The following is a 14,227-nucleotide window of genomic DNA, read 5'->3' on the forward strand; positions in this document are numbered from 1 at the left end:
TGGTAAATGGAGTGACATCCCAGATGGTATCCTGGAGTAGACATTCGTAAAAACTAAGCAGATCTGAAAAAAGTACGGACTTTAATTAATACTAGTTATTGGTAATGGTTCATTAATTGTGCAAATGTACCATACTAATGTAAGATTTTAATAATAGGTGTGTGGTATATGGGAACTATCTGCACTATCATCACAATTTTTCAGTAAATCTAAATCTATACTAAAATTAAAATTTTATTCTAAAAAAGTAAGTCAAAGACATTATGACATTTCAGTCCTAATTACTGTGTCTCTTAAACAAAGGCATTTTTATATATAGCCTCAAGACCTATATCACCTAAAAAATATAACATTGATAAGATATTAACACCTAAAATACAGTTAATATTCAAATTGCTCAAGTTGCCACAATAATGCCTTATTAGCATTATTGTTGTGTAGCAGTGTTGTTTTAATATAGAATCCAATCAAGGATCACACAGTGCGTTTAATTGTCATTTCTCTTTAGTCTCCTTAACATAAAACAGTCCCCTCATGATGAGGAATTTTAACACCAATGTCTTTTCAATTGATAGATCAACTGCCCTTTGTTTAATCACTTTTATATATTTTTTAGGGAGCAAAAACCAGCAAAGTCAGAATTGGTGGAGACTGTACCATTTCTCAAAAGTGGGAGTAGAGTGATCCCAAACTGCTTTTCTTTAAACAACTAGTGATGCTTCATAAGAGGCAGAGGGCTTGGTGGTGCCAACCAGCTAGAATGCTGGTTTTGTGCTGTAATTACTGACGTCAGAATTAAATTAGGTGATGGTGGTAGTTCTTGTGGCACATGTTTGCTTTCTTTTTCTGTTGGTGAGTTGCCCAAAATAGTATAAAGTTTCCACCTCTCTGGTTTTCTTGTGCAAAGATAGTATTTAGACATTCTCTAATCAGCTGACCACACCAAGAGAAGAGAACAAAAGGAATTTTTTTTTTAAACATTGGCACCTGAGCTAACAACGTTGCCAGTCTTTTTTTTTTTTTTTTTTTTGCCTTTTCTCCCCAAGTCCCCCCAGTACACAGTTGCATATTTTAGTTGTGGGTCCTTCTAGTTGTGGCATGTGGGACGCCGCCTCAGCGTGGCCTGATGAGCAGTGCCATGTCCATGCCTAGGATTCGAACCAGCGAAACCCTGGGGCACCTAAGCAGAGGGCGCAAACTTCTCTCGGCCACCGGGCTGGCCCCTAAAGGGAATATTTTTAAGTACTTTTACAAATGTTTACTTTTTATGTTCTGGTTGTTATTTTTGTCATTTAATTTCTGTTATTGTTTGTTTGCTATACAAAATAAGGAGACCAAACCTTTCAGCCTCATTAATGAAATAGTAACATGCAGGGTATCTACGAAAAAAGAGAGAGTTCTCCACATAAAGAAGATTGTTCTAGCTCTAGGAAGAGGCATGAAAAGAAATTACTGAGTTGGAGATACTGGAGGTACTAGAAAGATTTGAACAAAGAAATGAAGGAAGTGGTTTAAGAAATATGAAAATAGAATGTTTTGATTTCCAAATCAGCACAAATTTAGGGTTTTTTTGTTTTGTTTTTTAAATTCTTTTTTTTAAGATTTTATTTTTTCCTTTTTCTCCCCAAAGCCCCCTGGTACATGGTTGTATATTCTTCGTTGTGGGTCCTTCTAGTTGTGGCATGTGGGACGCTGCCTCAGCGTGGTTTAATGAGCGGTGCCATGTCCGCGCCCAGGATTCGAACCAACGAAACACTGGGCCGCCTGCAGCAGAGCGGGCGAACTTAACCACTCGGCCACAGGGCCAGCCCCACAAATTTAGTTTTAATTAAAAAGCATCGATGAGTTCGCTGATGTATCCCTAGTACTAGAATACATGGTGCCTGGCAAGTAGTATGCCGTCAGTGGTATCAGTTTTGTGTAATGGAGAAGAGTTAAAAGATTATTTGAAAGCAGAATATGAAATTCACTTTAGATTGGGTAAAGCCTAGAAAAGAGTTGTCGTGCTCATTTGTGAGGTGACTGTAGATGACTATAGCTTGGATTACACAACAGGTACAAATGTCCGATGGGAGGACTTCGCAGCGGTTTGAGATCTGAGTTCAATTTAGGGAAGTTCACTTTGTGGTCATGTAGTACCAAATGAACGGCACAGAACAGGATAGAATCCATGTTTATGGCTTTTCTTATTCCTTTTCTTTGTATTTGTGTAGAGGCATGTATTTTAAGAAAGGAAGTTTTTTCCACATTTTCGGAAGTGGTTTGTGTATGATTTTTCTTCACCAGAAGCTTTTTTTAAACCTTAGATTACAACTAAACTCTCGTTATCTTTAATGTCAATTGGGCTAATGCTAAGTTTGGGTTTTAACAGATCCTGTGCTTAAGAGGCTAAAGAAAGTAACCAGTTCTTCTTGAGTTGAGGGTTACTCAGGAGTCAGGAGTTGGTCAGATACTCCATCAAGTATAGCCACCTAACCAGTTTGATAGGAATTGGAAAGCATGTAAATGTTGACTAAAGATGTGGATATTCCTCTATGAAGACTTTGTACCCAGTCAAAAAATGAGTCTGAGGGCCAGCCCGGTGGCACAGTGGTTAAGTTCTCACATTCCACTTCGGCGGTGCGATTTAGATCTGGGTCAGATGCCTGCCACCACTTGTCAAGCCATTCTGTGGCAGGTATCCCATATATAAAGTAGAGGAAGATGGGCATGATGTTAGCTCAGGGCTAATCTTCCTCAAAAAAAAATTAAAAATAGCAAAATTAAAAAAAAATGAGTCTGAGATATCTTTTTGTATATAACAGTAGTATATCGGTGGGTCACAATTACTTACATAACTTCTGAATGTTGACTCCGTTCCACTACTGATATTGAGATCTGCTTGCTATTAGTTATATACTGTATGAAGTACGAAGTTTTTTTTGGTACAGAGGAAAGAGCACAGGTCTTAAAATTAGAAGTTCTATGTTTATTATGTTTTGGCTTTGACACTTGCTGGGTGCTTGATTCATAAGATCCTTAATATCACTGAGCCTTACTTTTATCATCTTTAGAAATAGAACAATAATACCAACCCCGTCTGTGAGTTTCTTATTTGTAATGACAATCAGAATGGAAACATTACACTTAGTAAACTGGAGAATGCTGTAGATTGTGGGGACCATCGTCTTCTTAAACCACGCTGTGGAACTCTGCCCCTAGGATGCTGATTTACTTGAGTGCTTCAAGGGTTTGTGGTCCTTGGTTCTGTAGTGTCCTCTATACTGAGTGCAGCATTCTTTTTAAATATTTTTCTTTGGTTTGGGTCTACCACATAGTAGGCCCTGGTGGTGGGGAGTGGGAAGGTAGCTAGGGGGGCTAGTGAGAGGGTGATGAAGTATGAGTCCGATTTGCTGTGGATTGACTTCTTTCCCCTAGTTTTATCTTTAGCTTTCCTTTCAGAGAAGAAATTAGAAGCTCTGGAGTAAAATTAGAAGTTTAGCTCTGACAACATGAAAATTCCAAGCTTCATAGCTTTTGATGACTATAATTAAAACATGTATAAAGTCTTTCAAAGGAATTTTTACTGTCTTTTTCTTTCCTTGTCAGTTTTAAACTTGTATCATTGGTTGTGGAATTCAGGATTTGGGTTTTTCTCATGGGTTTGACTTTTTCTTCCTGTATGTAATTTTCATATTTTTCTATAAGGTTATAGTTACCTGATGGCCACTTAACTGTTGTTTTACTAAACAGGAATTCTGTACTAGCAGAGTTTCTTAGCAACAAATCTTTTCCTTGAAATTTATATAAGACAGAAGTTACATATTATTTTGGCAGTGATCATGCACGAATTTTTGTTACATGATGGCTGCTTAAACAGTGGTAGAATGACTCGTGGGAAGCCTATACACAGGTACATTGGTTGACACTGGACCTTGTACCAATTGTAATCATTTGGCCTTAAACAGGCACAAATTCATTGTTTTCAAAGATTTATTAAATTTTCTCACTTCAGTTTACTCTTTGTAACTCTTTCTCTTATGATCTCTTACATTTATTTTCATGTCTAAGTAAGGATAGAGTTTGGCAAAAGTCAAGATAACCTATAGTCATTTTCACATAACTTTTAAAAATCCAGTTAGACTGAAACCGGCGTACCATATTGACAGCATATTGCCTAATCATAATCAGTTTTAATTCAAAACCAAAGTAAGCATAATATTGTAAGTATAAATTAGTTTGTTGAAGATGTAGAATTCAGAAATTCAAATTCTTGGGTCCTACTTCCATAGATTCTCATTGCCAATTGATTCTTACAATGTAGACAGGTAGGGGAGCTACTGAACCATTTATAGAGGATGCTTTGTAAGTAGTTCTCAAGGACTTCAGATTCCTCAGAGGACTCTACAATCAATGAAATTAAGTTCTCTAAGGACAAATGAATTGCATTCATCTCTTATTTATTTGTATTTGTCTCTTATTTATTGAGGTTCCTTAGAAAGATTTCCTAAAGAAAAACACTGCTTTGAAAAAAGTTAGAAAACTATTGTTATAAGATAGACTGTTTCTAGGATCCCTTGTTATTTAAGATTCTGATTTTATTTTAAAAATTCACTAGAGTCTGTGTTAATATTAGGGACCTAAAATTCAAACAGAATTGAACTGTGATAAGGGGCAGAAAACTTTTACCCTCTTTTCTTTCTTTATCCTGCATGAAGCCCTTTATAAACTCACTTACTGTAATAGCCTGCCTTTTTGATTTCAATAAATTTTCTGAATTCCCACTTCCCTATAGAAACATACTATAGTTTCCCTTGGCTAAAACACATATAGGCAGTGGTATGCTGATAATGCTTAACAACTCAGGGAGAGGGGACTGATTCATATCATTTGCTAGTTTCCATGATGTAAATACTCCCTAGAATAATAGCCTATTTCAGGCTAACAATGTGATGTCACTGAATGTGGCTCTGGGAAGAGATACAGTACACTTAGTATTTCCACCATACAGATAGAATAGATGCTTCAAGAGTGTAGTAAAATAATTAGAAAATGATGAGTTTTTGAATATTTACTGTTTGTGTTATTAAAGTGTTTTATATATTTAAATTATTTTACTGTAGGATATCTAAGAAACTGTTTCTGTGCTTATCTTTGGGGAAACATTGTTTCAAAATTGGGGACTTGTATTTTGCATTTTCTACTTTATTCTGTTGTTTAAATTGATTACCTATGTTAAATTTGTGAAAAACAACAACAAAAATGGTATCAAAGAAGAAACTCTCCAGGTAATTTTAATGCATGGGTAAGTTGGGGGACCAGTGGTTCTCAGTCACAGCTACCTAAACTAAAAACTTTTTTTCTTGGTTCTCTGACACCTTAGCGCTGAATTTCTTGCTTAATTGCAGTGACTACTACATGTTAGCTATTTATGTTCTGTTATGTTCTTTCAAATGATTTGAGGAATCTTTAGCCAAATGCATATATTTAAATATAAATAAAAATAAGAGAATTGAGACTAGAAGAAAAGAGCAATCAAAGTAGAAAATCTAAATTTGGAAAATACAGATATAAATATGCCAATCTACCATAGATGATATAGTTGAACAACAAATTTGACTCTGAGCTTCCTGACAATCAGTAGGGGGGAAAACAGGAATAATATAATTCTTACCAGATAGAAGGAAGGGCATATTTTCTCAATGAAGGCTAAGCGTTGTATTGTACTTAATTCCAAAGTGAATCTCACACATGAAATTTATATATATGGGTACAAACTAATATAATAGACAACACCCTTAAACACTATTCTTGTAGTATTTATGGGCTTGGGTTTTGTATGGCAGTTTCTTATAATATCCTTCAAGAAAACAACAAGAATGTAATATTAAAAAGCAACTCAAAGTGACTTTTTCCCCAAAGGAGATAGGTGTAATAGTTTAGAAATACAGCCTGGTGGTCAAGCTTGATCCCAATGATGCCACCTAGAGAAATAAAGATTTAGAAGAAGGAGGTCAAAAGGTGGCAAATAAGTCTGCTCAGCTCCTGTTCTTTGTTGAAGTGAGCTTATGGTGCTGTGTTGACAAGGATTCTGAGACCAGGGTCAGCGGAAAATAGTGCACTGAATGACTAGCAGCCTCTGTCTTGGTCACAGGAATGGGGAGCTGCAGAGAAACCTCGGTTTGTTTGCCATCTTTATGCCAGGCTCTGTCATGTAAATGTATCTGGTCTCAAACAGTCTTTAGTGTGACCTGGGTTACAGAAAAATGGGGTTTATACTCTTTGATAAGGGCCTGGAGTGTTGTATTTTACGTTGATCTTTGAGAGAGTGTATGGTATCTGTATTAATTACGACTGACTCATCCTAATGAGCCTGGTACATCTGCTTTCATCATTCTGATTTTTGATTCTATAGTTTGTTTTGTTTATTTAATATTAGCTTTCCCATTTTAGTTAATCTCTAGTCTCATTGAGTTGTTTTTTTTGTCCTTTAGTCTACTAGAACATCATAATTACATTTTTTTTGTTTGGGATCATGATTCTGAAAGCAGTGAGAAAAGGAGAATTTATCAAGTAATTCCTATATGAGCATGGTCATATTACATATTAGTATTATATAGTTTATTATCAGTAATAAGCTATTTGTTATAGTAACGTTTAACAAACTAAAATTTAAATTATATTATTAGAGAAGGAATTTGTAATCTAAAGACAATCTTAGGGGAAATGAAAGTACTTCAGAAATTAAATCATAATATTTTGGGATATTTTTCTTTTAGTAGCAATTTATATACCACATGATTGTTCTAATCCATATCTTATCTTAGAAACACAGTTCATCTGTTGGAAGAGATGCCTACTGACTCTTCTACTTTATTTAATTCATCTGTTTGACATTTTTTTCTTATCCTATTTTAAAAAACAGTCCTTAAATGGGTCTTTTCATACATTCCTAGTAAGAATATAAATTGATGTTACTCTTCTAAAGAGCAGTTTGGTAATATATATATCAAAGAGCTTTAAAATTTCAGAGCCTTTGACCTAGTTATTCCACTTCCAGGGTAATCTCATTAGGAAATAAACAGTAATTTTTTAGGTGCAGATTTTGGAGTGAGAGTGCCCGGCTTTGAATTCAACCTGTAAACTTACAAGTTGTATGCTATTGTGTTAGTTTCTTAACTTCTATAAGCCTCAGTCTTTGCATCTGTAATATGGGTATGAAAATAGCACCTATCTCTAGGTGTTACTGTGAGAATTAAATGAAGCAATATATACAAAGTTCTTAACATCCTGCCTAGTATAAAATGTTGATATGTAATTGCTCTTATTAGTAATCATAGAAAGATTGTTTGTCATAGCATTAATTAAAATAATAGACAAATGGGGCCAGCCCCGTGGAGTAGTGGTTGAGTTTCGCATGCTCCACTTTGGTAGCCCAGGTTCAGATCCTGGGCATGGACCTACACCACTCGTCACCCGTGCTATGGCAGCAACCCACATAGAAAGTGGAGGAAGATTGGCACAGATGTTAGCTCAGGGCTAATCTTCCTCAGCAAAAAAAATAATAATAGACATATAAGAAACAATTTCAATAATTTTCATCCATATGAAGGAATATCATACTGTGGAGTTGTTAAATGATGTTATTAAAGAATATTTAAAGATATAAGAAAATGCTCATAATGTAACATTTAGTGAAAGGGCAGGATGAAAATCTATATGTGCTAAGATGTCAATTAATTATGTTTAAATTATGTTCTAATTATGTTATAAAATATTATGTTTTTAAAATATTGTGTTTAAAATGTTATGTTTTAAAGTCATGTTTTTAAAAAATATTATAGAAAAAACTGGAAAAGATAATACCAAAATATTAAAAATGGTCACTGTTAGTAATTCTTAAAACGAGGTGATAGGTATAGAGAGATTTATTATATTAATACTATTCTATTTCTGTATATTTTCATTTTTCATATGTTCTTTTAAAAGAATGACAATAAGAATAACAGATTTTTTTATGTTTAAAATTTGGAATTAGTGCTTTGTAACTTGTTTAAGTATAAGTTAACTCTTGACAGTTTTGTTATTAAACTATTATAGGTGTTTTTTAAAGGTTTTTAGAGCATTTGAGAGCGTGATATCAGACTTGTGAAAAGTTTGATAAAAATTATAACAAATATATTTAAATGCTTTGAATAACTTTTTTAAAAAGGAAGATGGTTCATTTAATAATGGAATTGTTAGTGATTTTTATTGTCTTTTGTATACTTTTTTACATCTTCCACAATTCTACAGTAAGCTGTTTTTAGGATCTGAATCAGAAAAAGAGCTTTAATCAATTTTTTATGAAATGATGCTGATAACTTTTATGCTTTGGCGATATTATTACTTCTAGTTTTAAGAGCACTCTTACTAGCTGCTTCTGAGACTTTGCTTTGATCATGGTATAATTCTCTACAACAGTTTTGGTGAAAGATGGATTGTGTCTAAACACCTGTCCAGAAAATAGCTATTTCAAGTATTTTCTATATATGAAAAATTATACAAGAACCATCTCCACTATTAAATGCTCATAAATTTTATTTCCTTTCTTAACTAGGCAGCTTTACCTTAGTGGGAGGGAAGGGCGTCATGAGTATTTTGGCAAAATCCTCCCTCTTTATGCAGAAATAAGACTAAAAGGAAATGAGTTACTGTTTCTTCCTGCCTCTCTAACTGAAACAATATTCAAATTTAGAGGTGAATTTTATTTGGAGCAAATACTCCCTTTATAAGCCCCGAGTTTATCTTGTAGGTGGCCTTCTAAAATAAACTTTATTTGATTTCATATGCTGTGCTCATGCTTTGGCTTTATGCCTGACCTCCCAGGTTGCAAACGTCTACAGTAGGACCCAATATTAAAGAAAATAAACCAAAAAAAAAAAAACCTGGAAAATATTACAGATGTTAGAAATAAATTACTCAGCAATATTCACATTGGAGCAGTAATAGGTTGTAATATTAATAGTGGTGGTCCTTAAAAATTGTCCCACTATTCACTAAGACATTTAATCTTTCTAGTGTTCCAAATGAAATACATTATTGTTTCCTACTCTTAGAAGAGTTAGGTGTTAGGGATATTGTATTTATTCATTTGAATGATTCTATTCAATACAGAGGTTAAAAAATAAAGGCTAAGCACCTGTATGCATGGTATCAACTAACACCAAATCCTTAAAAAAAATTACCTGCTTTGGAAGTCAGTTATATACATTGAAAAATACATCAAACAGTCTAAAATAGAATATTCTAAAGGCAAAATGACTAATCCTGACAAATTCTAAAATTCAAAATAAAAGTAAGTAAGTCTAGTGAGGAGAGTTGGATCTAGAAGAAGAAAGTGAATTAAGCAAGAAAAACATGGAAGACAATAAAGGAGGGAAGAAAAGATAAGGAGGGACGGAGGCATTGCAGGCAAGAAGCATACACTCCAGGATTGAAGTAGAAATATGAGAGAGATATTGAGGAAACTCTGCTGGAACAGATGGTTTATATAAGGCAGTGGTTTTCAAATTATGTTCTGATGAGCCCCCAGTCACCAAGAGGGTAAAGAGACCAGCTAATGAGGTCTTTAAGCAAGGCAGTGCTGCAGGTAGATTAGGAAGATTGATCCAACAGTGGAGCCAGAGGCGTGTGTTGGGAAACTATTTATTAAGTCAGATTAGATGGCAGGAGCCTAAATGTGTCATTGCCCACAGGTTTGAAAATAAAAGAGGAGGATGGATGTGTGGACTCTCACTAAGGAAGAACTAACAGCACTGGGTTACAGATTGAAAGGATGTTGTAGCAGGGGAAAGAGGAGTCAAAGATCCATCCAGTGATTGAAGAATCTCATGTTGAATTTATATCCAGTGGTACTAGATTGTATGGAAATATGGAAGATAATACGTTAATTGTGTTCAAATTCTAAAGGGAAATACAAAGTGGATTGAAATTATTAACTTGAATATATGAACTATAAGTATGATGGCTTACTATGATCAGTTATGCCTTGTGTCAACAGTGAGGATGAACACATAGCAGACCTGGGAGTTGTGTTCTTGTTTACATCTTGGTTTTTAAGGTCAGTTGCTTTCTTAGAAGTCACTTAGCTAGAAAGCTTCTGTGCCTTATGGGGGGCCTATAATTTGTGGCACAGCTAAAAATTCCGTATTCAGAGTCTGGAATCGGCTTCTGGTGAAGTAGCATTCACAGGGTAGGTAAGACAGATTGTTAATGATGTGGGTTCCGGTTGGTGAGGATAAAAACCCCAGCAGGAGAAGATCTGAGATTCCTCTGACCTGGTGATGTCAACCTCAAGCCCAGGGTTCAGCTTTGTGAGGGATAAGAAAGTTACCAGGGAAAAAAAATTAAATAAATAAATGATAACTGAACTAAAACTATAGAGATGTAGATATTTGCTCACTCTTTTTTTTTTTTTAAGGATTGGCACCTGGGCTAACAACTGTTGCCCATCTTTTTTTTTTTTCTGCTTTATTTCCCAAACACACCCCCCCCCCCCCCCCCCCCCCCCCCCGGTACACAGTTGTATATCTTAGTTGCAGCTCCTTCTAGTTGTGGGATGTGGGACGCCACCTCAACGTGGCCTAATGAGTGGTGCCATGTCCACGCCCAGGATCCAAACCCTGGGCCGCTGCAGCACAAACTTAACCACTCGGCCACGGAGCCAGCCCTATTTGCTCACTCTTAATGTAAGGCTTATTTAACATAAAAGTTCATAAATACACAATATGTCTTCTGGGATGAGTTGTGTCCCCCTCCAAAATTCAAATGTTGAAGTCCTAACCCCCAGTACTTCAGAATGTGACTGTATTTGGTGATAAGGTCTTTAAAGGGGCAATCCAGTTAAAACGGCATGTTTAGAGTGGGCCCTAATGCACTATGACTGAAGCTCTTATAAGAAGAAGAGATTAGGGGACACACACAGACCAAGGGGATGACCGTGTGAGGGCACAGTGAGAAAGTGGCCATCTGCAACCTAAGGATCGAGGCCTCAGAAGAAACCAAACCTGCCGACTCCTGGATCTTGGACTTCTAGCCTCCAGAACTGAGGGAAAATAAATATCTGTTGTTTAAGCCATCCAGTCTGTGGTATTTTGTCATGGCAGCCCAGCAGACATAATCCAATATGTATTTCAGCAAACCTTATAAACAAAATCAAAAGATAACAAAAACCTAGAAAAAGATTGGTTCACATACAGTAAATTAGACAAAGAAGGGCCTAGAATCAACAACATTCCAGTAATAGCAAGTGTACCTAGCACCCAGATCTTGCTCGTAAATACTATCCTCCCATAAGGGGAACCGAGGCTCCTTGGAGAAACAGCTGATTCTAGGAATGAGGCAGGAAGTACACAGAATGAGCCTGGAGTATCAAGTAGTGCTAGAAAGTAGCAAATTGCTCAAGAAAACCTCACAATTGTAGAGGTATGTCAAGGGGACATAGGAGCTAACTGAAAGATCTCCCACGTTCAAAGCTGTGAGCAACAAAATAGGGTAGTATTGGATTGGAACCCAAAGTGTAAAATAAACATACATGAGTCCATATTGATATAAATAAATCATTGAATAAATAAGTAACTAGGGGAGAATAGACAAATCTTCCATGCAGAAAGATTCCAAATGCTTTATGTGGATACTCCACCCTCAAGGAGGTGAGCATAACTCCCCACTCAAGTGTGACCTGTGCATAGTGACTTCCTTCCAAAGAGTACAGCATGAAAAGCGGGGGAAAGAGTACCCTTATAGTGGCAAATCTAACAAACACCACCTCAGCCTGTTGGTTAAGGTTAACATCAAGAGTGATAAGTCATATTTATAGTATATATCCTTGATATAATATGATGAGATGGTACTTTACTTCGGTGGTCTTCTTGCCAAAAGCCCATACCTCAGTCTAACCATGAGAAAAACATCAAACAAATTCCAGTAGAAATACCTCCTTCCATATGCTTGACTAGTACTCCTCAAAACTGTCAAGGTCATTTCCCAAGGAAAGGCTGAGAAACTGTTACTGCCAAGGGAAGCTAAGGAGACAGACAACTAAATGTAATGTACTATCCTGGATGAGATCCGAGGACAGAAAAAGGATACTAGGTTAAAACTAAAGAAATCTGGATAATATATGGGCTTTAGTTAGTAAATATTTATATAGTTTTAATTGTGACAAATGTACCATACTAGTGCAAGATGTCAATAATAGGGCAAACTCAGTGTCAGATATTTGGAACTATCTTCCCAACTGTTCTGGAAAACTGAAACTATTCTAAAATAAAGATTCTTTTTCAAAATAGACAAAAAAAAAGAAAAGTAGACAACAGATATCACATACCCCATGCATCAAAAGGCCAGTAAACACTTAAAAATATTCATACTTGTGTCCAGAAATACACATTAAAACATCTAAGAGATTATTATTTTTTCCTCTTTAGCTGCTAAACTTTTTTTTTTTTTTTAATGGTGATGCCTATGATTGTCAATGTATGGAAATGTAGAGTGGAGCGACCTCTCTGGAGGGCATTTCGGTAATAGGTTAAAAATGTGTGCACTCTTTAAAGCAGCAGCATCACAACCAGTAAGTGATTATCAATGTACACAGAAATGTTTTTCATAGTAGTCTATGCAATAGCAAAAACCTGGAACTTAACCAAAAGCCTATAAATATGGGATTGTTTAAATAAACTATAGGAATCTCAATGTGGTATGTAATGAAGATATTGAGCATAATACTGTAGAATAATATTTGAGGACCAAAAACTCCGTGATATATTATGTGAAAATTTCAGTTGTAAACCATGTATACTGTGTCATGCCTTTTCTGTGTCTATCCTTTCATTTTATATATATATATATAATATATATAGGATCAACATATACACTATATACATATATATATATATATATATGTCTGTACATATCTCTTGAATCTGGGATTTGGTGAAATAATCTTAACAGATGACATTAAATTAAGTCCTATTAGTGATTTAGTCATTTTTTAAATGGTTAAAGAGTTATTTTAATACATATTGTAATAAATGTATCAAGTATTGTTTCACAGCACTGTCATTGTAGTTAGAAGCCATTGCTTCTCAAACTAATAGAATGAAAGACCACGTTATCATTACACAAATTGTGTGTGTGTTATCTTTATTTTGAGTATACTACACATGGATAAAAAGTGGGATTTGCGTACAATAAAATGTTGCCTGTGGTTATCTCTGACTGGTAGGATTGGGACAATTTTTATTTTATTTTTGGCGATTTTCTACATTTCCTAAATGTTCTTCAAGGAACTACAGGATATTTTTTGTGATGAGAAATAAAGGTTTTAAATGGCAACTTAAAAAAAAAGAAAAAATATCTTTTTTTCCCCATGAAACTATATCTAGAATATTAAAACCATCTTTTTGTTAAAAAAAAAAGTGTATTTTTACTTTGCTATTCTGAGTGGATTTAGTTTATGAAGAAATTTGCATTCATACAAATTTACACTGTCGTATGTTTTCCATATACTTTCTACTTTTCTATTAGGTGAAATTTTCTTCAGCCGGTAAAAGCATTGTTGTGTTTGATTAGTCTTCTCATACGTTTTACTTTTAGGTTGCTGTTTGGAATGCTTTATCCTGCATATTATTCATACAAAGCTGTGAAAACAAAAAACGTGAAGGAATATGTAAGTATAATTTTATGAGTGATTAGTTCTAGTTTAATGTATCCATAATATACAAAACTAGAAACAGCTGAAATAATGTTTTCGGTTAAAAATCTGATATAAATGTGAAGTAATGAAATTAGTCTTTTTTTTTTTTTTTTTTTACTAATTTTGAATACAGTTCCAAAGTGGAGTTTCAAAAATAGTTCACTGTCAGTTGGTGTTTAAGTAAGTGTATGATTCCCAAATGAGTAATTGGATATCTCTCATTTATTTAGTCTGTGAGTTCCAGTAAAAGAGGTTGGGGGGTTGCCTGATTTTTAGCCTTGTAAATTGTTGGGTACACTCAGAATATATCTCTCTGACCCCAAAATCTTCTTTTCTTTCATAGGTGTTTTGTCACTTTCTAATTCTTTTAAATATGCAGATACCTCATCACTACTGACAATTACAGTCTTTTTTCTTCTTGATTCAGACTCTATTTGTAATGATTTCCTCTTTAGTCCTCAGTGTTTCTTCTTTCAGTTTCCTCTTCCTCATTCCTTAATTTTTACTAAT

General features: G+C 34.9%; 1 protein-coding gene across 2 annotated transcripts in view; it reads left to right on the forward strand.

Annotated features, from left to right (window-relative positions):
* The window catches only part of REEP3 (receptor accessory protein 3), a 96,109-nt gene that overhangs the window by 30,402 nt on the left and 51,480 nt on the right, over window positions 1-14,227 (forward strand). The window contains exon 2 of one of the 2 annotated variants that reach the window (XM_044755780.2): window positions 13,618-13,690. The exons of the other annotated variant lie outside the window; for it this stretch is intronic. Coding sequence (XP_044611715.1) covers window positions 13,618-13,690 — 73 coding nt within the window. The remainder of the gene's footprint in view (window positions 1-13,617; window positions 13,691-14,227) is intronic. 2 annotated transcript variants of the gene reach the window in all.

This window comes from Equus asinus, chromosome 2 (assembly GCF_041296235.1).
Source record: "Equus asinus isolate D_3611 breed Donkey chromosome 2, EquAss-T2T_v2, whole genome shotgun sequence".
Classification (NCBI taxonomy): Eukaryota; Metazoa; Chordata; class Mammalia; order Perissodactyla; family Equidae; genus Equus; species Equus asinus.